The 25,918-nt window shown below is 41.2% G+C and overlaps 1 protein-coding gene across 1 annotated transcript in view; it reads left to right on the plus strand.

Annotated features, from left to right (window-relative positions):
- The first annotated feature begins 7,676 nt into the window (after positions 1-7,676).
- Positions 7,677-25,918, plus strand: part of THOC2 (THO complex subunit 2) — a 62,659-nt gene continuing 44,417 nt past the window's right edge. Inside the window, exons 1-9 of the mRNA XM_061598333.1 lie at positions 7,677-7,903; positions 17,818-17,861; positions 18,422-18,513; positions 19,318-19,369; positions 19,783-19,853; positions 20,338-20,459; positions 22,763-22,896; positions 23,359-23,525; positions 24,414-24,506. Of these exons, the coding sequence (XP_061454317.1) occupies positions 7,818-7,903; positions 17,818-17,861; positions 18,422-18,513; positions 19,318-19,369; positions 19,783-19,853; positions 20,338-20,459; positions 22,763-22,896; positions 23,359-23,525; positions 24,414-24,506 (861 nt within the window). The 5' untranslated portion in view covers positions 7,677-7,817. The remainder of the gene's footprint in view (positions 7,904-17,817; positions 17,862-18,421; positions 18,514-19,317; positions 19,370-19,782; positions 19,854-20,337; positions 20,460-22,762; positions 22,897-23,358; positions 23,526-24,413; positions 24,507-25,918) is intronic.

Raw genomic sequence — 25,918 nt, forward strand, 5'->3', positions numbered from 1 at the left:
ACGGAATGAAACAGCCCGGAACGGCAACTTCCCAGCAAGCCAGAGCTCTGAAATTCACCAGTCCCACACGACTACATGGGATGCATGCAATAAAACACAAAACTTCCACGAAAACCACATTCCGATACCCATTCCGGGCTATAATACGCTTTTACGTAAAACAGCCCGGAACGGCAACTTTCCAATCAGCCAGACCCACCAAATTCACCAGTCCCACATGACTACATGGGATGCATGCAATAAGACACAAAACTTCCACGGAAACCACATTCCAGTACCCATTCTGGGCTATAATACACTTTTATGTAAAACAGCCCGGAATGGCGACTTCCCAATCAGCCAGACCTACCAAAATTCACCAACCACACATGTTGCTGCCTCTCCTTTTGTTGGGAAATAACACAGGATGACCCAGGAACCTCTGGGGTGATCAGCAATACCCTTTCTTGCTGTTTGTAGGTCCACTAAGCAGCACTATTGGTGCTGCTACCAGGTTGCGAATGGCTGGTGAATTGGGGAGAGAGAGAGAAAGAGAGATTGGAGGGGCAAGTCAGCTGGCAGAAGGGGGAAAGAAATAGAGTTTGCCTTCTGTGAAATAGATGTGCTATCACAGGAAAAAACTGGGTTCAAAGAAGTGTTCTTGTGTGCTTGGGCTCAGACTCCACCTCTGCCTTGTATTCAAGTTCTGGGCCAAACCTCACCAGTTTGCTTTCTGTGAAATAAGTTTCTGACATAACTACTTTCAAAATCAAGGTTATTAAAGTCTGGAACCTGTGGGAGGGACTCCCACTCATTGGGCAGAGCGCATGAGGTGGAGGCAGAAGAACTTTCCAGTCAAAAGGCTCTCAGGCAAGAAGGCTGGAGAACAGGACCTTGGACAGCCACTGCCAGTCTGAGGGCCAAACTAGATGAGAAAATGGGCCTTGTAATGTGGTTGCTGTGAAAGCTTGTGGCCCAGAGCATTGACTCATACAGTTATGCATGACTGATGCATTTGATTGACTTGGCTGGTTCAGATGTTGTTCTGAGCTCTGTTCAGAAAGATGTATTATTGCATGGAACATGGCTTATGTGGAAGTTTTATGACTTTTTGCATGAATCCCATCGAGTCATGTTGGACTGGTGAATTTGGTGGGTCTAGCTGGAGGCTACCAATGCATGGACAACGGTGGTCAGGCTATCCTGTTCCAGAAACGGCTGCAAGCTGTCTTACCAGCCGAACCTGGTAAAAGGCACTCCTAGCCACTGAGGTCACCTAGGCCTCTAGCGACAAATATGGATCAAGGAGCACCCAGAGACTACAGACCTGCTCATTCAGAGGGAGTACAACCCCTTCCAAAGCAGGTAATTGACCAATTATCTGAACTCGGGAACCACCAACCCACAGCATCTCCATCTTGCTAGGATTCAGACTCAGTTTATTGGCCCTCATCCAACCAACCACCAAGTCCAGGCAGTGGTCCAGGGCTTGCACGGCCTCTCCTGATTTAGATGTTATGGAGAAATAGAGCTAGGTATCGTCAGCATACCTCACCCCAAATCTCCTGATGACTGCTCCCAAGGGCTTCATATAGATGTTAAACAGCTGGGGGATTTATTTAAATGATATTTATTATTTTTCCCCTACTTGCACTCCAGTTTTGTTTTCATAACCATCCTGCGAGTTGGGTTAGTATGAGAGATAGTAACTGTAAACAACGAAAGGAATAGACAAAAATAGGTTTATAGACAATATAAAGGGAGAGCTTTAAACAACGTGAAGCTCTTTTCATTGTTCTACATTTTATTTTGCTGAAACTATGCGATGTGATGACTTTCTGGATTTTTTGTTTTTATTGGTTTTCATGTATATTTTGAAGTGATGAACTGCTTTGAGATTTTTAAATTAAAAGCAGCACATATTTTATGAATGTAAATATTCTGTTTATTTTCAATATTGTGTTTGAACATCAAAATACTGTTGTGTCTTTGATTTTTATGGAAAGGCTGGATGTCAGGACCCTTCCTGTCAGGATCCCACCTCAGGCCACCACCTGCTAGGAACCCACCTGTGGCTACCGCTTTGTCACGGTCCCACCTCAGGGTCCTGGTTTTTAAATGGTTCTCTCCCAGGCTCTAGCAAAGATCTCTCAAGATCCCACTGCTAGGCAACACCAACAGTCACTCCCAGTAATTCAATATTGCCTTGAGACTGTGCCTTAGTCTCCTCCAGGCCTATTGATACTTTGTGTCTGGGTGTACTTGCAGGCCACACTCCCCCTGTATCTTTGTGCCTATAAAGTATACAGCCCTGGATTGCTCTGGATACCTGTGATGTTACACCATCTCTTCACTGCTGCCACCGGTTCACCGCTACAATATCTCAAACACTGCTGCTTGTTTGCCACCCTTGGTATATGCCCTGCCCACCCTTCTGGTCTGTGTAAACCCAGCCAAGGATCAGGCATTAGGTAAACCAAGAAATATTTATTTATATACACAGGAATAACAAGATTACTTAAAGGTATAGTTTAACAAGCGTATGGTTTCATCAGATGCATTACTCTTTGTTACTAGTCGTCAATAACCTGCCTCACTACCAGCCTAATCCAATCCAACCCACAAAACCAACAGCCTCCCTCAGAACTCCCATCAACAGAACTCTCAGCCGACTTCCGGGAAGGGTGACTTAGCCTGTGCCTGCTTTTGAGACGGGCTCCTGCCTCAAAAGAAGCTTATTCAGATATATCAGTCAGTTTTTTCTTTTTTTTTGACTGATTAAACTTCTCCCGGGTAGGGAGAAACGAAGAGATTAACCTCAAAGCCTATTTTTGTTGGGACGACCAGATCTCATTAATTTATGGGACGAGGTCCAGCCGACGAAGGTGGGACGGATTTTCAACAGCAAGCTCTATCTGTTAAAGCGAACGTTCATCTTATCTTCTAAGAGAGAACGCATTAACAGGCAAGCACCCTTCTTTCTATATTTTTCTTTTACTTGACTTAAATTGTTGCTGTTTAAAAGAGATTTGCCAGATTGATCGGTTTTTGACATCTCACTGGGGAGCCGTAACTTCTCTCTGCTACGCACTAATTAATAGCTTATCTCTGTTTTTGTTGCAAAAAGCTGTCCTGGATTTGCATTCTAAAGATACACACAGAAGAGGGATTTCTATTCCAGATTTTTATTTTGAAAAATATTATACTGTTTTGAGACTACTCTCTTTTTGGTCTATTTTATTTTGACGAATCTGTTTCTTGACGATTGCCATTAATTGTTTCGATCCTGGGAACTGCATTTTGTTTACTTAACTATTGGAGAGATAAGGCTGTCTGCTCTGTTTATACTGTGATGTCACCAAGTTTGGAGTATTAACCCAATTGTTGCTGAAATAAGAAGTGGTTTTCCTATATTTTTCTTTTAAAATGGCAATTAAGAAAGTGGCTGAGAATCTGGAAATAACTATGTTTCAGAAAATAATGGATGAGATTGAGATAACGAAAATTGAATTGAGTAAAATGAAGCAGGAGATTAAAGATATAAGGGTCCCTGTGAGAGAGGTGACCCTGGAAGGGGTCCCTGTGAGAGAGGAGACCCCGGAGATTGGAACAGGGGTCCCTGTGAGAGAGGAGACCCTGGAGACTGGAATAGGGGTCCCTGTGAGAGAGGAGATCCCGGAGATTGGAACAAACGTGGAACAGGAACAAGATTTGGAGTCTATGGACTTTAGAAATAAAATCTATTGTTTGGAACTCAATGTTATCTCTGAAGAAATTAATGAAGATTCTAGAGATAAAGTTATCAATGGCATGGATTATCTTCTGGACTGGAATGATGTGATGGAGCCCAATATGGAGAAAGTCTGTGGAGTTGGCTGCAGCCATGTGACGGTGGAGGAGCTTTTAGGAGATGACCCAGTGTATTTTGGAGAGGAGAGCAGAGATATGATTTTACAGCAGTATTTCAGCAACCTATTCAGAGTGGATGGCGGGAAAGTATTTGGGATGGAGGTGGTTCCCATCAGACTCTTACTATGTGACTATGGCTTTGACAGCAAGATTGTTGTGGAGTGCTGATGATGGAGGATTGGATATTGAAATTGCTGGACTTGGCAGGACTACTGAAGATGGAGGATGGAAAATGGAACTAATAGAGATAGTAGAATAATGGCTACTGAAATTGCTGAACCTAACAGATTCTGATGTGATGGATTAATTGAAATGTTTGTTTTGACTATGGTTGTGACAGTAAGATTATCGTAATTGGTGATGAGATGGATTGGTCGATATGCTTATCTGGAAAAAAAAAATTGATAGATATATTTTTTGAAGAGTTGGGATCTCTCTTTGACTTTTTGTGGAGGGAATGGGGTAGTGTTTGTGAGATTTGGTGATTGAGTAGGATGGCTGCTGGAGGAGAGTGATTTTATGGTATGACTTAAGAGACAGGATTGCTATATATTGTGGACTTGTAACTGATTTGATCTTTGACAGATGGGAAGTCAATATTTTACTCTTTATTTTTTATTTTTGTTTTTTTTTTCTTTTTTTCTTTTTGTTTGGCTATTTTTGATTTTGTTTTTTGTCTTTGAATGTTTTGTGATTTTGTCTTGTGTGTTTTGTGAAAATTTGAATAAAAATTATTGAAAAAAAAAAAAAAAAAAAAAACAGAACTCTCAGCCAACTGCCATCCTCTCATTTACGCCTTCAGACACTCAAACACTCAGCCAATCATAATACAACATTCTCCAGCATTCCAGTCCAGTCCCCCCTCTCACTCAGTCCACTTACCATATACACTCTAATAAACCCACACTTACCATATTTACAGTCATATATACAGGGAGATCACACTGGATATAACTGTTTCAAAGAAATCACTTCCAGAAGGCTGTAGCAAAAACAACACAGATTCTTATTTTATTTATTTAATTAAGCTTATATACCGCCCGACTAGCAACAGCTCTCTGGGCGGTGAACATTAAAAATACAATAAAAATAACACAAAACTGTACACAAAACTGTACAGTCTAAAATCAAAATATAATAATTTACAATTAACAGGAATTAAAATGCCTCAGAGAAGAGAAAGGTTTTAACCTGGCGCCGAAAAGATGATAGTGTCGGCGCCAGGCGCACCTCCTCGGGGAGACCATTCCATAGTTCGGGGGCCACCACTGAGAAGGCCCTAGATCTTGTCACCACTCTCCGGGCTTCCCTATGAGTCGGAACCCGGAGGAGGGCCTTTGTAGTAGACCGTAGTGTACGGGCCGGTTCATATCGGGAGAGGCGTTCCGACAGATATCGTGGTCCCGCGCCGTATGAGGCTTTATAGGTAAGTACCAACACTTTGAATCTGGCCCGGAAGCATATTGGAAGCCAGTGCAAACGGGCTAGCACAGGTGTTATATGCTCAGACCGCTTAGTTCTTGTTAGCAGTCTGGCTGCCGCATTTTGCACTAGCTGTAGCTTCCGAATCGTCTTCAAAGGTAGCCCTACGTAAAGCGCATTGCAGTAGTCCAGATGCGAGGTTACCATAGCATGTACCACTGATGAGAGGTCCTCCTTACTCAGATAGGGACGTAGCTGGGCTACCAACCGAAGTTGGTAGAACGCATTCCGGGCCACCGAGGCTACATGAGCCTCAAGTGTGAGGGAAGAGTCTAAGATGACTCCCAGACTACGCACCTGTTCCTTTAGGGGGAGTGTAACCCCATCCAGGACGGTATATATCCACCATCCGATCAGAGAAACCATCCACCAACAGCATCTCAGTCTTGTCAGGATTGAGTCTCAGTTTGTTAGTTCTCATCCAGTCCATTGTCGCAGCCAGGCAACGGTTCAGCACGTCGACTGCCTCACCTGAAGAAGATGTAAAGGAGAAGTAGAGCTTCTGGCACTTTAAAGACTAATGCTGCAACCCTATTCCCATTTATCTGGGAGTAAACTACATTGAATTCAACAGGGTTTACATCTGAGTAGACATGTATAGGACTGAACTGTTACAGAGGCATTAAGCTGGGGTTTGCTAGGGGCAGAGGTTCCTCAGTGGTAGTCCCACACCTCTGAAATTAGGGGGATACATATGGTGTTATCACTGCTGGTCTCTAAAATACAACTCCTATGGTCTCTAAAATATGACTCCATTCAGTACTGTATCTGGCGGTGTACTAGATTTTATTATCATTGTTTTCAGATTTTTAATGTCTAATGTATGTCTATTTTGTATGTCGCCCAGAGTGGCTGAATAACCAGACGGATGGGCAACTAATAAATTCAATAAATAAATAAAATAAATAAATACTTGGGGGGGGAACTTTAGCTACCTTTAATTTTTAAAAAATGTATTTTCATGTTTTACATTCTTGTAAGCCACTTTGTGAGAGCAGTGTGTTCTGAAATGCAAGATTTTTTAAATAAAATATATAAATATCTACTCAGCAGAACATCTCACCGAGCACAGTAGCATGTAGGTTTGAAGCAGGCAGAATCCTGACTTGCCAGCTGGGTTTGATTATGATGCATAACTCCCCCCACCCTGACTTCAAACCATGCTAAATGATGATATTCAATGATAGTCCTACTCAAACTAGACCCACTGAAATCAATGGACATGACTAACTTAAGTTCATTAATTTCAGTGGGGTCTACTCTGAGTAGGGCTTAGTTTGATACAACTGCAAACCTGCAATCCTAACTATGTCTTCTCAAATGTAAATCCTAGTGAATTCATTGGGGCTTACTCCCAGGTAAGCAGGGTTAAGATTGCAGCCTCACCCTGGCATATCTACTTATGTCAAATGAAGGAAAACCTTCACACCAGTGTAGGGGCAAAAAAAAGGGGTATTCACATTAGATTCAAGGAGTGTGCAATTTCTGTACAGTACTTGTGTACACAAATAGTTGAGTTGTATACTTGAAGCTATTCCCATGTGATTTTCAACAGTGTGCCTGTGCACTCAACAACTGAGCCACACGAATCAACAACTACTCTTTCACACAAGCACTTGTACATGTGGAGACTGTTTAGTGTAACATGTGAAGAAGCCTAAAGTTATGCTACATCCTAACTCTAAAAGCAGTTTAAGATGCAGCTTAATTTATACAGAAGCGCGGGCATATCTGCCTGGTTAGGATTGCTCTGCCCATCTTGAAGGCGCCTCCAAGGCGGCCTTCCTAAAACACCTCTGAGTAGGCCAGGTGCAGCCAACAAGGCACCCTCCAGATGTTCTTGGGACTACAACTTCCACAGTCCCTGGCCATTGGCCATGTTGACTACGGCTCATGGGAGTTATAGTCCAAAAATGATACTCTGGAGGGCACCACCTTGGCTACTACTACGCAATAATACCCCAATGAACTCAATAGGCCTTTTTACCTTGAAGGAACATGCTTATGAGAGTTGTATAAAGTGCTATGTTTGTGGGCCTCGGCGCAAGTTAAATCCTGAGGGAAATGTGAGGAAGAGAAATCCATCTTCTCCCTCCCTTCCCCACTCCGACCGAGGACGCTCCTCTCAGCTCGTGAGGTGCGAAAGAGAAAGAAGAGGCACGAGACAATTGTCACGAGCCCAACTTTTTTATTGTGGTGGCTCTTATTTTTATTAGTGTCTCGCGCCCGCCTGCCTACGATTCCTCCGGGAGGATGCGCTATGACGCGACCGACTTCTCCATTCATCTTCCCTCCCGACAGCCTCCCAAAGTTGTTGTCGTCGCCGCCGCCTGCCGCTATCACCCAGGCTCGCTTTCCCGTCATGCCTGGCGAGGCCGGCCCCGTCGTCCCCTCTGACCTCGGGCCTGTCGTTCGCGCATCCGGGCATTCAGCGCCACACGGGGAAGATGGCGGCGGGAGTAGCAGCAGCGGCGGCCGCGGCGCTCCCTGCCGAGTGGATAAAGAACTGGGAGAAATCGGGCAAGAGCGAGTTGTGAGTGCTGGGCGAGGGTTCCTCAAAAACCATCACAACAAAAAGAGGAGTGGGATAAGATGGGGGCGGGGAGGAAAGGGTAGAGAAGGGAGTGTGGAGGAGCGAGGGGGAGAGCGGTGGTGGTGGGCCCACCCCCTCGAAAACAACCCCCCGACTCTCCTCCCTCCCTCCCTCCCTCCCTCCGCTGAGCTGTCCTTCTGTGAGGCCGAGGCCCCTTCTTAATTTTAAGCCTTAATTGTTTCGCTTCTCCTTCCCCTTGCTTCTCAAATGTTAGGCCCTAAAGGTGACTCTAACCCGCCCCATCTCTTCTTTTACGAATCCTTCCTCAACTCAGGCCTTCCTGTCAATCTTTCCTTCTCTCACCCCACTTTAAACGAGATTATTCGGAACCCCTTAAAACTTCTCCTACCCCCACCTCTGCGCGCCCACACAAACATCGAGGGATGCGATCCCCATGACTATATTTTTCTTTCATAGTCCCTCTTTCCTTTTCGTCGTATTTCTCAATTCCTTTCATAGGCTTGACGTTTGTCGAAATCTGTCATGTTAGGCGTGTTTTTATTTATTTTTTCTTTCTCTTGGTTTTTTTTTTAACCTACCCCTTTTTTGTATTCTTTCCCCCTCCCCACCATAGTTTACCTTTCCTTTCTCCAGTTGTATCGTTGCTTGTTAATTTGTTCAATTTATTCTTTTTAGATGTGTAATAAATACTATCTTTAGACAACTGTGAAGGCTGGATGAAGGAGGCTTTTCTCCCACCCCTTAGCCTGCTTTGCTGTGTTTCCTGGGCCCTGCCTTCTCTTACCTTCCCAGTGAGGTTTATAGGTTTCCAAGCTGCAATTTTGTGCATCTTAAGGTGGAATTTCTGCTGCTAAAATCAGTGTATTGACTTCTTTCTAAAGATGTAAAGGATTGGGCTGGAATTTTTCTTGCTAGGGAGTAGGTCCCGTTGTTCTCAGTGAGGCTTGTTTCTGAATACAAGGGTTTATGATTGTGCTATAAAACTTGCTTTTCCCAGTTTAGCTGCAGTGAAATTTGGAGACTTTGAATTCTTCAGTTTGAGTTTATTTTGGGCTGTCACTATGAAAAAGTTGCCTCCGTTAACATTTTAGAAATGCTAATGATTATGCAGTATCTAAATGCTTTAAACAAATAAAATAAAAGTTAAGCATTAAGTTATAGCCCTCAAGATAGACTGCAGTTTATATTCTGACCTAATCATGTTTGTTCAAAAGTAAAACTTACTGACTTTTGGTGTAACTTATTGCCAACTAAGTCCATGCAGGATTGCAGCCTAAAGCCTGAGTAATTCTCATTTGAATATAACTCCCATTGAATATAGGTAACTTATTTCTGAGGAAACATTCATAAGAGCAGGCTGTAAGGCTTCCACCCTGTGCATTTGCTTGCTTGGAACACAGACCCAATGATCTTGGTGGAAACTTACTTACTGCCTTAACACATCAGATTGAGACTCAAAAAGTAAATGTCTTGGAATAGAAGCCTACTAGCGTGTAAGTTTGGACCCCATTCATGGTATGTGATCCAGTCATGGCATCACTACTGCATGTATTCTTCATGCACTTATAGGTTTGGAAATGTGACTGCTTAAAGATTCAACAGATGTGGATTCCTTCCTTGTTGTTCACTACATTGTGCAGTCTCTGGATGTCTTTGGAATTAACAAATTGTAATCAATCTGTACAATGTACATTAGTACATCAGTGGTTATGGTACTTTTGATTTCTTTTGACAGTTTAGTTAAGATGTCACACAGAATCACTTTTTATAATTTGGTCTGCTCTGTCAAATTTATTTGCTAAAACCATCAGACATCACACAACCTCATTCTAGTTGAGAGTTACATTTTTAACATTGAGAAGTGATCTAGGGACCAGAGTTGTACACCAGCCTGAAATTGCCAGGCCCATAGAATCTTAGCCATAACATCTTAATATGCTAGTTCAAGTTTATCCACACAAAATTTAAGACACTGGCATCCTGAACTCTCTCCTTGTTGCAAAGTTTTCATTATGTGGGTTTGCTACAAATAAATTGCATTCTAACCAGAACATCTTTATTTATTTTTTGTCATCGAAGATGCCCATTTTCAAAGTGTAACACAGCACAGGTTTGAATGTGTTCTCACCTTCCCAGTGATAGGTGCTGTCAGATATGAATGAGGCTTTACCTAATATGCCAGGTCGGTACATAATAAAACCTCACTTGTCCATGATTTAATTCTGGAGGAGGGTGCCGACCTGGCATGTATAACCGAGACCTGGGTGGCTGATCAGGGAGGAGTTGCTCTTTCCCAGCTTTGCCCACCCGGGTATTTGGTTCAGCACTGTGGTAGATCTGAGGGCCGGGGAGGGGGGGTCGCTGTGGTCTATAGGAGTTCTTTTCCTCTCACCAAGCACCCTGTCCAGACGGCGACTGGTTTGGAATGTCTCCACCTTGTGTTGGGCCAGGGAGACAGACTAGGAATACTGTTGGTGTACCGTCCACCTTGCTGCCCAACAGCTTCCTTAGCTGAGCTGACAGAGATAGTCTCGGAGGTCCTTTTGAGGTCCCCTAGACTTTTGGTACTGGGGGATTTCAACGTCCATGCTGAGGCTGTCTTATCTGGCGCAGCTCAGGACTTCATTGCCTCCATGACAACAATGGGGCTGTCTCAATTTTCTACTGGCCCAACACATGTGTCGGGACATACTCTCGATTTGATCTTCGCCACTGGACATGGAGATGGTAATCTGATGGTAGGGTGTTTTTCATCTACCCCATTGTCATAGACAGATCACCGCTTGCTGAGATTTAGACTTACAGCGGCTCTTTCCCTCTGCAAAGGTGGAGGATCTATTAAGTTGATCCGCTCCCGGAGCCGGATGGATCCTGTAGGTTTTCAGAGGGCTCTGGGAGATTTTCCGGCTGATAGGACTGGTGCTCCTGTCGAGGCCCTGGTCGCACTGTGGAATACAGAAATGACCCGGGCTATTGACACGATCGCTCCCGCGCGCCCCCTTCGCTGTAGAGCTCATACAGCTCCGTGGTATACCCCGGAGCTGAGAGCGATGAAACATGAGAGGAGGAGGCTGGAGTGCAGATGGAGGAAAACTCCCAGTGGATACAATCATGCCTTGGTAAGTGCCACCAATAAGTTGTATACAAAAGCGGTAAGGACAGCAAAGAAGCTCTATTTTGCTGCCTCTATTAGATCATCTTTAAGCCGCGCAGCGGAGCTTTTTAAAGTCGTGCGAGGGCTCTTACACTCTGGCCCCCACGATACTATGGAAACATCTGAGACCCGCTGTAATGAAATTGCTGGACACTTTCAAGATAAGATTGCATGTATCCGCAGGGACCTTGACTCTGATGTTGTGACAGATGAATCCATTGAAGTGTCCGGAGCATGGCCTTGTCTTTCTTTATTGGATGAGTTTCAGTTGGTGCAGCTCGAGGAAGTGGACAAGGTGCTTGGAATGGTTCGGGCAACCACGTCTGTTCTGGATCCTTGCCCATCTTGGCTAGTGAAAGCTGGCAGGGCTGGAACCACCGGTTGGGCCAAGGAGGTGGTTAATGTCTCCTTGAGGGAGGGAGTGGTCCCTGGTAGCCTCAAGGAGGCAGTAGTGAGACCTCTTTTAAAGAAACCCTCCTTGGACCCAGATAATTTAAACAACTATAGACCGGTGGCGAATGTCCCTTTTTTGGGCAAGGTTTTGGAGCTGGTGGTTGCCACCCAACTCCAGGCGCTCTTGGATGAAACCGATTATCTAGATCCGTTTCAATCCGGTTTCAGGCCCGGTTTTGGCACCGAAACAGCCTTGGTCGCCCTGTATGATGACCTGTGTCGGGAGAGGGACAGGGGGAGTGTGACTCTGTTGATTCTCCTTGATCTCTCAGCGGCGTTTGATACCATCGACCATGGTATCCTTCTGAGGAGACTCGCGAAGTTGGGTGTTGGGGGCACTGCTTGGCAGTGGTTCCGCTCCTACTTCGCGGATCGTCACCAGAAGGTAGTGCTTGGGGAACATCACTCGACACCATGGACTCTCGATTGCGGAGTCCCTCAGGGGTCGGTTTTGTCCCCCATGCTTTTCAACATCTACATGCAGCCGCTGGGTGCAGTCATCAGGAGTTTTGGAGTGCGTTGCCATCAGTATGCTGATGACACGCAGCTCTATTTCTCCTTTTCATCTTCTTCAGGTGAGTCTGTTGATGTGCTGAACCGTTGCCTGACCGCGATAATGGACTGGATGAGAGCTAATAAACTGAGACTCAATCCAGACAAGACCGAGACATTGTTGGTGAATGCCTTCCCTGCTCAGATGGTGGATGTTAACCCTGTTCTGGATGGGGTTACACTTCCCCTGAAGGAACAGGTACGTAGTTTGGGGGTTCTTCTCGACTCTTCCCTGTCTCTCGAGGCCCAAGTGGCCTCGGTGGCACGGAATGCGTTTTACCATCTTCATCTGGTAGCCCAACTACGCCCCTATCTGGACAGGGACGACCTCGCCTCTGTTGTTCATGCTCTGGTAACTTCAAGATTGGATTACTGTAATGCGCTCTACGTAGGGCTGCCCCTGAAGACAATTCGGAAGCTTCAGCTGGTGCAGAACGCAGCTGCCAGACTACTGACGAGGACCAGTTGATCTTCGCATATAACACCTGTCTTGGCGCGTCTGCACTGGCTTCTTATTTGCTTCCGGGCGAGATTCAAGGTGCTGGTTCTTACCTATAAAACCTTACACGGCGTGGGACCTCAATACCTTGTGGAACGCCTCTCTCGATACGAACCTACCCGTTCACTTCGTTCAGAATCTAAGGCCCTCCTCCAGGTACCAACCCATCGGGAAGCCCGGAGGGTGGTTACTAGATCTAGGGCCTTTTCTGTGGTGGCCCCTGAGTTGTGGAACAGCCTCCCCGAAGAGGTACGCCTGGCGCCTACACTTCTATCTTTTCGGCGCCAGGTAAAGACCTTTTTATGCTCCCAGGCATTTTAATTTTCTTAACCATTTAATCTTTTAATCCGTATTTTTAATTTTTGTCGTATTGTGTTTTTGTAGTTTTTTTTGTTGTTTGTTTGTATATGTTTTTATGATTTTTATTATGATATATTGTATTTTATCTTGTTTGTTCACCGCCCTGAGAGCTATTCTGCTAAGGGCGGTATATAAATTGAAATAATAAATAAATAAATAAAATAATATCCATCATTTTATGTTATCTGAAACCCACCTTTGTCTTCAAAACCTGATCTCCAGATGCATGTCTTGTGCATGATAAAAGTTGCTACTAATATTAAATTGGTTTAAAAAATACCTTGTTTTTGAAGCGTCTGTTCACAAACATAACTGCTGCTATTCCCCAAAGGGCACTTATTATCCACTCTGCTGTTTGCTATATTTTTGTGCCCTTAAATCCATTCTAGAAACTGCCCTTAAATCCATTCTAGAAACTAAGTTCACATACTGAACTGTTTACTAGGACTAGCTTAATGTCCAATCAGTTGCATGCTGCTATTACCATTTCTAAAAAGGGAATGGGGTGGAGGAGATAGGCCCATTAGCCTAAAGTCTATCCAAGAATAGACTTTAGTGAAAAGCACTACGTTGGAAGATTCCTTATATTGAGTCAGACAATTGGTGCATCTAGCTCAGTATTATCTACTCTGACTGGCAGGGTTTTAGACAGGGGACATTCCCAGCCCTACCTAGATTGAACCTGGCACTTTCTGCATGCAAGGTAGATATCCTACAACTGAGCAACAGTCCTTTTCTGAGCTATGATCCTTTCCCTAAAAAGCTAACATTATTAAACTTAGAATAATAAACTAGAAGAGGAGGAATCATCATATCTTCTGTAATAAAAAGACCTGCCTTGGCCGTCTTTTAATATTTTCTGAGGGTGCCACCAATGTATAGAGTAGCCTTCCCTAATCTGTTGCCCTCCAGATGTTTTGCATTTCAACTCCCTTTAGTCCCTGCAAATGGGCATGCTGGTTGGGGCTTGTAGTTCAAAATGTCTGTAGGGCATCAGGTTGGGGAAGGCTGGTATAGAAAAGGTAATCTCGTAGACATATATATTGGGATTGCTAAAAAAACTTCTGAGAAAGTCCATCTGGGTAGGGTTTTTTTAGAAAAAGATTAGCGAGGGAGAATGTGGTAAAGTTTATAAAATTACACAGAGGCCAGGTTTGAGTGTCGCACTGTGCCATTGACTGGATTTGAGCAAGTTGTGTTAGCTTTGCTGCTTTTAGCTCATGCTGTGAGGAAACAAACCACAATCCCTGGTTTAGCATTATGTCACACCAGTGATCGCGGTTTGTTTAGTTCCAAGAAACCATGATTAATATTGTATTTATATGCCTTCAAGTCGATTACGACTTACGGCAACCCTACGAATCTTTTTATATATATATATATACACACACACACACACATATATAGAAAATTTTGAAAGCAACAAACAGAACTTCACCCAAGCTTCCTCTGGATCCCTATATATTCATAGGTTTTTCATGGTAAGGTATTCAGAGGTGGTTTACCATTACCTTCCTCTAAGCCTACGGCACCCTGCATTCCCAGGCGGTCTCCCATCCAAGTACTAATTAGGCCTGACCCTGCTTAGCTTCTGAGATTGGGTGTGTACAGGGTAGTATGGCCATAATGATTAGTATACCAAGAGCAAAATTTGGCTACAGATAATCCTTTGTTTTGTCCAAGCACAAGCCAGGAGCAGTGAAGCGGGCATAATTCACTCATGCACAGTAAACCATAGGTTATGACTTAACTGTGAAATGGAGAAATGGCTATGGCCAGATATTTTTTATCACAGTACTAAAACTTGGGTTCACTCAATAAAATTCATTGGCAGCAGATTCAGGACACGTAAAAGGAAATAATACTGATTTGTAAAATTCATATGTAACTTTAGCCTTCCACATTTAGTTAATCTTGACCAAAAAAAAGTCATACCATAGCAGGATTCTTTAAAACGGTGTTTTCTTAATGTACAGCCCAGCAGTGAAAATGGGTAAATAAAACTTCAGGATAGTTTGGTTGCCTACATTCATGCTATTTTGAGGTGATATAGAACTTCTGCCAAGTTGCCCAAATGCATTTTGATTTTATTCTATTTGGCATCATCTCCTGATGATATTGGTATTGTCAATTGACGTTTATATGAGGGAGTTGCCTTTAAATTGTTAGTAGGATTTTTCAAGAGTTGCTGTTGAAGAATTGCTGCCAAAGTTTGTTGGATGTACTCCTTTAATTCTGATACCACAAATATTTCCTCCTTGAATTAAGAGTTGAAAATATCAAACATGGAATCTTCAAAAAGAACAAAGAGCAAAATAAAATAAGTTCTGTATAGCAATAATATTACTTCATATTTATCAGGTGTCTAAAAGAGTAGATGCTACTAATCAAAGTGTAGACAACCCCTTGCTTTCAAGCTGGTAATATAAGTCATATTTACTTTAAGCTGAAACAGGATAAAAACAAATTAATGACCATTAAATGAACTTTAAGATATGGCTCAGTTTACTTTTCATAGCTTCCTTTTGTTTATTCTGGCTTTTTTGATGCTGTTTTCTGGCTTATTTCTATTTTCTGTGTTGGTTTTTTTTATGGAGAATGCCAGACAATGCATGCTTGATCCTCAGTCTTAAGCACAGCTACTTGAAAATAAATCCCATTTATGTCAATAGAGTTTCCATTTGAGGCTTATGACTGATACATGTTTGTCAGTCAATTGCTTTTAAAAGTTGTATCAATTAGTTACACAAGTGTAAACATTTTAAGCTGCTCGTACTATTTCCCCACCCCCGTTGCAGGACTAAATACATTGTCTGTAGCAATTCTTGCGGTCTTTATCTGAAAAACCTGCATGTGTTAACTTCACTTTTTTACTTTTCCAAGATATGAGAAAAACTAGGACTCTTGACTCATTGAAGATGCTTATGTCTTAGGCAATGTCAGTTCCTGGATGTCACACTAAACTGTAGTTTAGTCTGATATGAATTCATGTGCTCCTCCTCCTGAGTGTCCAGAAAGAGGAGTTGGGAAGCTTTGGTTTCCTTTTTTTGCTTAACCACAGTTTATCTCATTTGAACTGACAATCTATGTTTAACTATGATTTATTTGAAACAAGTCTTCAAGTTGTTTCAAACAATGTTAATGTTAACCTTGTTGTCATTTTGGGTAAAATGACAAACCACAGTTAAACAGAAGAGAGAGCTTCCAAACTGATACTCCTGACTGCATAGAAGAAATTGGGTGGAATGCATGACCTCCTAGGCTCATTCATGTGACACCGAATATGTCATGGCCTATGGGTTGAGGGTTCATGTGAATTGCAGGACATATATATATTGTCTTATTCAATAGATATAAATGGGTGATTTTTAAAAACACATTTTTATAAACTAAGTATGTGAATGTGTAAGCTGAGTTTAAATAACATTTTTTATATAAATATAAAGAAAACATCTTGCCACATTGGTTAAGATTGGAAAGAAGAAAATACATTATATGAGTGGGATGTGAGAGACCATGCATGATTTACTTATCCCATTTACTGTTTCTTTTCTTTGTAATTGCAGATACCTATTTACTGTGTAAATTATTAACTTTAAAAAATAACTTAACACTTTCCCAGCATCTTTAAAAAAAAGCAACTTTCCTTTGCTCAAGGTCTCTTTGTCTTCCTCTTGAAAGTATCAGTTATATTTGTACTTGGTTCATGTTCCAGTCTCTTTGCTAACTTATCTGTCAATTTATGGAACAGCTGTTTTATCTCAATTGGATGGCAGCTGTATATTGTGCTATATAAGTAGTGGCTGTGTGATGGTTAAGTGATATTATTATAGAAGATTTGCTATCAATCAGTTTTAGTATTTCTCGGTGGAATTAAACTAGTGTTTGTCACAGCAGTAGATATGAGTGCAAACAGATACTGGTTTTATTTTTCACTCACTTTTCCAGGGTGGAATATAGCTTTGGGTGAAATCACAGTGTGCAAACAAAGCCTGCTTCAAAACCCTTATTTCTGGCTCTTAAAACAATGAACACTGTATTAAAATCTACTGCTTAAAGGCAGACTCATCTTACTCATTATAATTCTGTTGGTAGACCTTTGTGCCCAGTGAAAATGTACCTATGGTCAGAGTTCTGCAAAGAGTACCTAATGCTTCATAAACAGGCATTTATTCAAGAAGCTGGGCAGTAATGAAATGTTGGCTTCCAACTGTGAAATGAACATAATATCTGTTTTAAAAAAAACAAAAACCTGCAAACATAGTTATGCTTGCATCCCAGTCTTAAAAGCAGCACAAAAATGGAAATAAATCTAGGTGATTTATAGAGCTATTTAAAGTGTGTAGCTTAGGATCAAGGTTTCAGTGTTACAACACAACTTGAAATGTAAATATTAATTCTGTAAAATGTCTTGCATTCTTCATAGCACCCTGTTACTTGGGAATTTCACCTTGTCTAAAAAAATCCAAATAATTCGTTCCCTTAATACTTTTTGACAACATGCTTTGTGTTTAAGTTTGAAAACAATTATTTATTTTTCTCATTTATCCTATCATTAATCATCAAGCTTCAATATATTAATAAGCTACAACATTTAGTAACTTACGGAAACACAGAAGTTGAGATAACAAATCTCAGTAGCTGTCGGATGATAGCCTGTTGCAGTAAATGGATCTAACATTTCTCTTCCTAATTTGGTTGAATTAGGATGTTCAGACTGTGTGCAAGTCCTTGAATGTTAAAAAAAAAAGCTATCCAGAGTATTTACGCATTTGTATGTCACCCCATAACCAAAAGTAATATATTTTAAGTGACCAAACTTTCTAATCAGTTCTGAGAACTAAGATACTATTTTTTTATTTCATTTGGATTTAGCTTGCAGCTATGTCGTACTCTCTCTGAAAATGCAACTTTTAGAGGTAAGTAGATACATTTAAGTTTTTTTTTGTTTTTTTTAAAGTAAATAAATTAAACCCTCACACTGGCTAGAATGACATTTATACAGGACCTGATCTAAAAAACCTTTGAAACTGGTATGTGTCCAAGATAGCTTTTGACATGATTTTTGGACAACAGCTATTCCATACTACATAGTTAACTGCTTTTCAAATGAACATCTTAAAAACATTTTGTCACATGCATGAGAAGACCACAATCTCTTGGGAAATTCCTGTGTGTAAGCCTTATTGAAACTAATAGGAGATGTGCAATTGTACAATGGTCCAATACCATAAGTGTGAACTTTTTCACCTTCCATCAGAATTATATCTTGTGATCAGTCTTGAACAGGTTTTGGCAAAATTTCATAATATATCATTCTTTCACTAATGATTAGCCATAATTGGTTGAAAAATTGGTAATACCAGAAATTAATGCTGAGAAAGAAAATATTGTCATAGTATAATAATGTTATAAAGATTCTTCTTACCATAGTTAAAAATTACATAATTCAGTGCAACTTTTTTTCAATGTCCTATAGGTATCCAGCAGGCCCTATATGAGCTTGCATATCATGTTGTCAAGGGAAACCTAAAGCATGATCAAGCATCTAATGTTCTCAATGATGTAATAGTAAGTATAAGGTTATGGTACCTGTTAAAAATAATATTTGCTTAGTTCTTCTTGAAGAGCCTCCTGGAAGAGGCTATCTAAGCATATGCTGTTTTAATAGATCAAAACTGTTTTACATTTAAGAATGAAACTGAACAAGTTGCAAAATGGGGTTCTGCCATAATTCTTTCCAACGATGTGCCAGGATGTTCTAAGTAGCAGGTTTGAATATTAGGCTGTCTGTTAATACCAGATTCTGTTTCTGCTTCACATATATTTTGATGTAATTACACTATTTTAGCTTTGGGGACCTGAAAAAAAATGAAGGGGCTTATGATTAAAATATCAGGTCTGTGGTGTAATAAGATGGTCACTGTTCTTTGTCTAGAATTTAAAGCAACTAAGGGCACAAATGAGCCAAGGTAAGCACTTTGAAGTGTTGTAGATTTTTAAGAGATAGAATTAAGTACATGTTCATGATTAACTTTCCCACTAAATCAGTGGAACTTCAAAATGCATAATTTAACCAGTTTCATGCCCTATATGCCCTAGAGGTCTGAGTTTGAGAGTGAAGGGAATTTCACCTTGTACTTGCTTCTTGGTATAGCTGTCCTCATAGTCCTTAAATAGTCCATGTTTTATAATAGCTTACAGCTGATGACCTCTATATCATACCACAGAGGCAATTTGCCATTGCTATTTGGCTAAAAATCAAAACATGTGTGACTTGACACTAGTGTCAGTTTACCTTAACTGTTGGGAGGAGACTGATGACCATAATCAAAGGATACTTGTTGTACTAACCACACTATTTTCTTTAAATAGGAATTTCGGGATGATATGCCCTCCATCCTAGCAGATGTATTTTGCATATTAGGTAGGTACCCCCCGTTACCTTAAGCAGCACTCTCAGTAGCACCAGACCACCATTGAAGGGATCATAAAATAGGCTTTGGTTTGAACAATTATTCCTTCTAATAGCAAATTCATCTGCTGAGTGTTGACTACTATGTAGCCAAATCAGAACTATTGAGATACAAGAGGGAGGTAACAGCATGTTTGGAGAAACTTCAAAAAAATCCTGAAGTGTGGGGGAATTACAAGGGGAAACACACACATATATACATGAGTCCAGTGAGAACTGGACATGATCACTAGCTATGGAATCCTGAATGTCTGTTGAGAAAAAGCAAAAGTGCAGGGGAGAACGGGAATGAAAGAGAGTATCTAGAGACAGAAAATAGATATTGTTGTGATAAATAATACGAATTCCTATCCTGTTTGTTTCAGATATTGAAACCAGTTGTTTAGAAGAAAAAAGCAAGAGAGATCAGTTCATGCAGCTGGTGTTAGCATGTTTGGTAAGTTATGCTTCTGTATATGAGATGGACCATTTGTTGTAAGATGGCAGAAAGTCTCCAGTGCATTTTGGACACTTGTGGAATTTATATAGTTCTGAATAAGTAAAATGCAAAATGTTTTTCCTTGGGTTTATGCTTAGTTCTTGCTTAACTGGTAAACCTCTGACTGAGCTGTATCTCTGTAGACTGCAAGTGGGGACTCAAATGATCTGTCTCTCTCTTTCTCAAAAGTACCATGTAAGAGAGGGAGATCTAGGCTAGAATCCCTCCCTGACATCTAATTTTCTGTTGTGTGTGTGTGTTTTGTATCAAGAAGCATTCAGTTACATGAGTTCAGTTTAAAGTGGTACAACCCCAGGTACAAGTTTACCACCAGACTTGAATCTTTATGTCTTTAATTGGAATTACATTTGTTTTTATTGTAAGATAAACCAAGGTCAGATGCTGCTACAGATAATACCTCTGGTGTTCTTTTTCCACTCAGTACTTGGTTTCAGATACTATACTCAAAGAGCGTCTGGACCCAGAAACGTTAGAATCATTAGGACTTATCAAGCAGTCTCAGCAGTTTAATCAGAAATCTGTGAAAATCAAGACAAAACTTTTGTAAGTACAAAATATGTTCCAGCTGAGTGTGTTTCTACTGCATTTTTAATATTAAGTACTGATGTTTTCCTGTTTATGAAATTGTAAAATGTACTAAAGCTCTGAAATATGCATTGAGGAGTTGCCAATTTCTTCCAGCTACACTGTTTTGCTCCCTATTAAATGCTGATGTAGAGAAGTTCACCAACCTTCAGGAGTGGCTTTGTGTGTGGAGCATGTGAGTGAGTGAAAAGCACTATTGTGTGCAGAATATCATGCACAACCTTTGGATCGCAATCTTCTATCATATTTGAAGCTAAAGTATTTTTGGAACAATTATAGGAAAGCCTTGTTCTGTAAAGGTATTTTTATATTAAAAATCTAGATGTTGTAACAAGCGCTCTCTCTCTACACACACACACAACAAATTAGGGTTTGTTTGATTAAAATATTTGTATTTATTTCACAACATTTATATACCTTTTGATTGTAATAAACCTCTGCAAGGTATACAAAAAAAAATTAAAACATCAAAATTATCAATAAAAGACAGTTTAAAACAGGTATTTAAAAACATCCCAAAGATAATTAAGGTCAACGGTAAGTAAAAGGCTGAAAACATATGCCAGTATTCTAAATGTCTGGATAGGCTTGTGTAAACAAAAATGCTTTATGCAGGTGCTGAAAGAGCGCAGTAAAAATATGCTTATGAATATTTCACTTTTTGTTTTGAAATGAATGTTAAGTGGTTCTGTATTCATAATATAATACATATGCACCAGGTTTTTGCACTGGGAGATCAGGAAATGCAGTTATTGAAATATCTGAACATTTCAGATAACTGCAAATATACTTTGACTGCTTCTAGCCAAACACTTAGGCTAATAACCTTTCTCAGTGGCTACATTTGGGCATAATACTAAGTCGATAGATATGATTTGTGTAACAGTACTGTGCACAAGATCCATGCCAATGCATGCAGCTCAATCACTCCTGTTTAGCTCCCCTTAGTATTATTACTATTTATTTATTTATTTATCTACATATTTACACTTCTATCCTACTCTTCCTCTCAGAGAAGCCCAGGGAACTGTGAAACAAATCACGGAGTGACTGATTTAAGTGTTGTGCCAGAACCAACATTTGTGGCTTTGCTCCAAACAAATCACAAATAAACTACAACTAGCTTGGACGTAATCCGGACCCAGCTGTTCCTTGGTTATTTCACTGCTTGAATAAGGGATGTAGCATGTGCACTGTATGGTTAAACAGACCATATTTCTTGGCTTGGCATTACGTCTGAACACACCTTTGATGCACTTAAGGTGCAATTCATACAGTAGGGCCCCACTCATATGGCAGGTTAGGTTCCAGACCCCCACCGAAAAGTGAAAACTGACGAAAAGCAGATCAGCTGTAGCGTGGGGGTCTGGAACCTAACCGGCTGATCGCACCAGAGGAGGAGAAGATCAGATCATCCCCTCCTCCGGCACAATCAGCTGGAGTGCAGGAGTCTGACCACCCCCCGAGGAGGAGAAGATCAGCTGTAGCGCGCTACAGCTGATCTTCCTCTCCTCTGGCACAATCAGCTGGAGTGCGTATTAGCGGAACGCCGAGAAGCGGGGCCCTACTGTATTCCTTCCCTGAGCAGGGTTTTGTAGAGTGAGGGCCACCATCACATCCATAACCCTGCCTCTTACTGCAGCTGTGGCAGAACGTGGGATGGGACAAGATGATAATGGTTGATATCTTTATGCTATGGCAATGGGACTGACTTGGAATCTAGATGGTCCCAGGCTAGCTCAGTCTCTCTCTGCCTCCAAAATGCCCCATTTGGCGCCTTCCATTGGCTATCATTGGGCATTTCACTAGTGGCATGCCAACATGTTTGGCAGGCTCCCTGGAAAGTTAACTTAACCTGCAGAGCTAAGGAGAGGAATACTTCAGCTCAATCTAAGCCTGCCCCCCCCCGCAGCCTGATGTAAGGTGGGGAAGGTTTGGAATGCTTTGTAAGCTAGTTCCTAAAATGAAGTTAGTTTCACATTTGTAAAAGTTTAATATTATTTATTTATTTATTATATTTATACCCTGCCTTTCTTTACATGATAGAAACAAGGTGGCTTACATATGGATCCCAGGCAGTCTCCCATCCAGGCACTGACCAGACTTGACCCTGCTTGGAGCTGGCCTTATGTGCCTTCAGACCATAGCCTGGGACCAATAATATGAAACGCTCTAGAGAATAAAATCAGTTTAGCATTGCTATTGGTACTAGCTGTAATTTTGAAATGTAAACATGTTGTTTTCTTCATTTTTCTAACTAGTTATAAGCAGCAGAAATTCAATTTATTAAGAGAAGAGAATGAAGGTTATGCAAAACTGATTGCTGAACTGGGCCAAGATTTATCTGGAAACATCACTAGTGAACTGATCCTAGAAAATATCAAATCTTTAATAGGTAAGACATACACACAGAGGCGAATGTTAGACATTTTTCCTGGATTGTTATATGTCATGGATTCAACTCAGTACTAACTGATTTATAAACACTTATTAAAAAAACCAGCCCTGAATGTTGCTTAGTTTTGAACATTTAGTCCAATTAAAATCTTAATTATGTCTCTAGCTTCCTAAGGGTTGTATGTGACCTAAGTTGCACTCAGATTAGGCTGACTGAAGTCAACAAACTTAAATTAGTCAGAAAAAACCCTCTTAATTCCGATATTTAATTTTATAATGACTTGTATGTTAAATCCCATATTCCTCTAAGTGTACTGGTGTGCCTAATTATTGAGGACATTTTATAAATGTCTGTTTGGAAGTCAGAATAGAAGACAGTATTTCCTGATATAGTTAAAATGATTGTTTTACTTGCTGCAGGCAGTGGTAACTTTAACTCTTGTCTTCCTTTTTGTCATAGGATGCTTTAACCTGGATCCTAACAGAGTATTGGATATAATCTTAGAAGTCTATGAATGCAGGCCAGAATATGATGAATTTTTTGTACCTTTGATAGAATCCTACATGTATATGTGTGAACCTCAAACACTCTGCCATATTCTTGGATTCAAATTCAAGTTCTATCAGGTAATGCACGTGTTAGTTAACAGCTTAAAACTCCTTTGAACAGCGCAAAGTCAACAGGGAGTAGCGCTGGGAGAGGAGGTAGGCAAAACAATGAATGTAGGAGGAGACAAAGTTTGCAAGAGGAGGAAGCTCAATTTGATCCCACTTGAAGAATTTGTCAAAAGGTTTAAAAGGGGGAAGGGAAGACTTGGCATCATAGGGCACATTCTGTAATGCAGTCTCTGCCCCTGCCACCGATAGGTTTGGGAGTGCTATAAGGAAGAGGTAAGAAACTCCTTCCCCCATTTCAGCAGTGATGCCATTGCTAGGATTTAAGCGCTTTATACTTGGGAGATGAGCGCATCTTTTTCATGGTGATGAAGGTTGTTCGTCTTCTGAGCCTGACAAGCCCCTGTGATTGCTTCAGGGCCATCTCTCTCTTTCTCGTTCTCTCACCCCCATCACACTATCCTTAGCTCCTTGCAGCTGTTGCTCACCTTTTCTGGCTCAAGCAGAGGCGCAGCTGTCCCCATGACTGGCTCTATGGAGATGAGAAGCTTATGTAAAGAGAGGGGGGCAAGTAATCCACTTTGCTCTGTCCCCCCACCTCCCCGTGTTTCTTTTCTCCCCATGGATCCACATTTATCAGGCTAATTTGAGAGACACCTCAGATAACACAAATTATTATAGAAGGAAAATTGTCCTACAAAAAAATCAAGCACTTGGATTTTTTTGAAACAGCAATAATATAACAATATAATAATTTATTGTACCATTGTGCAAGTTCTCATGTGAAAATGCTTTCTCTGTCTAAAACCTCTTTTTTACCTTTGGATTTAAATAGAGACCCATCTGTGATGTTCTGTAATACTCTAAACAACCTTTCTAAAATTAAACTTTTCTTTTTAGGAGCCAAATGGAGAGACACCTGTCTCTTTATATAGAGTTGCTGCAGTACTTTTGCAACACAATCTAATAGATTTGGAAGACCTTTATGTACATGTAAGTTATTACATTTTCTCTTAAGTAAAAAGTACTGATGTGAATTGTTTTTTTCTTGAGATTATTATCTGTGGCCTTCAAAAAGTAATCATCGTTAATTTCCATGCACATTCTGTATTCTGGACTGTTTTATGTAGTTAGCTATGGTAGGTTACAGCCTCTTTGATGATTTCTTATCTGTTACATCTCTGTATCCCACCTTTCCTCTCAGAGGAGTCCAGAGCAGGTATTCTCACAGTTTCAAGTGGATCAGTGGCTAAGGGGGGGGGGGGCACTGAATCCACGTATGCGTTAAAGCCGCATTTTTGTTTACATGGATTGAAAATGGAAATGGACTGCCTTCAAGTCGATCCCGGCTTATGACTACCCTATGAATAGGGTTTTCATGGTAAGCAGTATTCAGAGGGGTTTACCATTCATAATTAGATCTAGCCCACCTGCCAATTACCTAACATCACAATAATGTGATGTGTGCTTTGAAGTCCTGAAATTGGAACTTCAAAGCACTATGTGTAGCTGATCCAGGAGGCTTTAGCGCTACTGCCCATCAACTGATGGGCAAAAAAGCCAAAGCCTGCTTTCTACAGATACCTGGTGTGCAAAGGAATTCCCTGCGGGGAACTCCCTTGTACACCCAAACCAGCAGGCTTTCACCCCGCCACCTATCAGCTGGTCAGCAGTATAGCCAAAGCCTGCTTTCCTTTACAAATGCACAGTTGGAGTGCACTTTAAGGCTCCCAGTTGGGCATTGGCAACCTTGTCTATATGTGCCCCACATCTGATGTTGCATAACGGTGTCAGGTGTGGGGCAAGTGGACACGGTTTGTGGATAATGGTCTCACGGGTCAAGCTTGACCAGCAGGCCAAAGGTTCCCCTTCCTGCTTTAGAATCTCAGTGGAAATGACCCTAGGAAAATTGACAGTGTTACAGACCAATAAAGTTAACAATTGCAATCAGGCTGTCCTCTTACTCCCTCAAACTGAGATGTCAAGGGGTCAGGGAGGAGCTTGTTTTTCCTTAGGCCTTGCTTATTTCTTCCTAAGGTGAGACATCCCTCTGATGGAAAACCATGAATAAATTGTTTGAAATGAATTGAAGGAGTGCAGTCAATACTTTATAGCTTTGCTTTGTGGCGGTTAGAGATGAAGCTAGAATAAATTATGTGAGGTGGAAAGTAAGGGGCCAGGAAAGCTAGATCAATGCAAAAAACAAAACAAAACACGCATGTACTTGATTTGAGATTACATATGAGTTTATAAAATTCATTAGATAACTACAAAATAGTGCGAGTGGTGATTGCATATCCACAGTTCTAGTTCAGATATGAGAAACTGTGACTAATAAAGCATAGTATCTTATTGAAGTGGGCATATGAGGGGAGGGGTGAGGAGGTAGTACTCAGACACAACAC

Source organism: Rhineura floridana, chromosome 16 (assembly GCF_030035675.1).
Source record: "Rhineura floridana isolate rRhiFlo1 chromosome 16, rRhiFlo1.hap2, whole genome shotgun sequence".
Classification (NCBI taxonomy): Eukaryota; Metazoa; Chordata; class Lepidosauria; order Squamata; family Rhineuridae; genus Rhineura; species Rhineura floridana.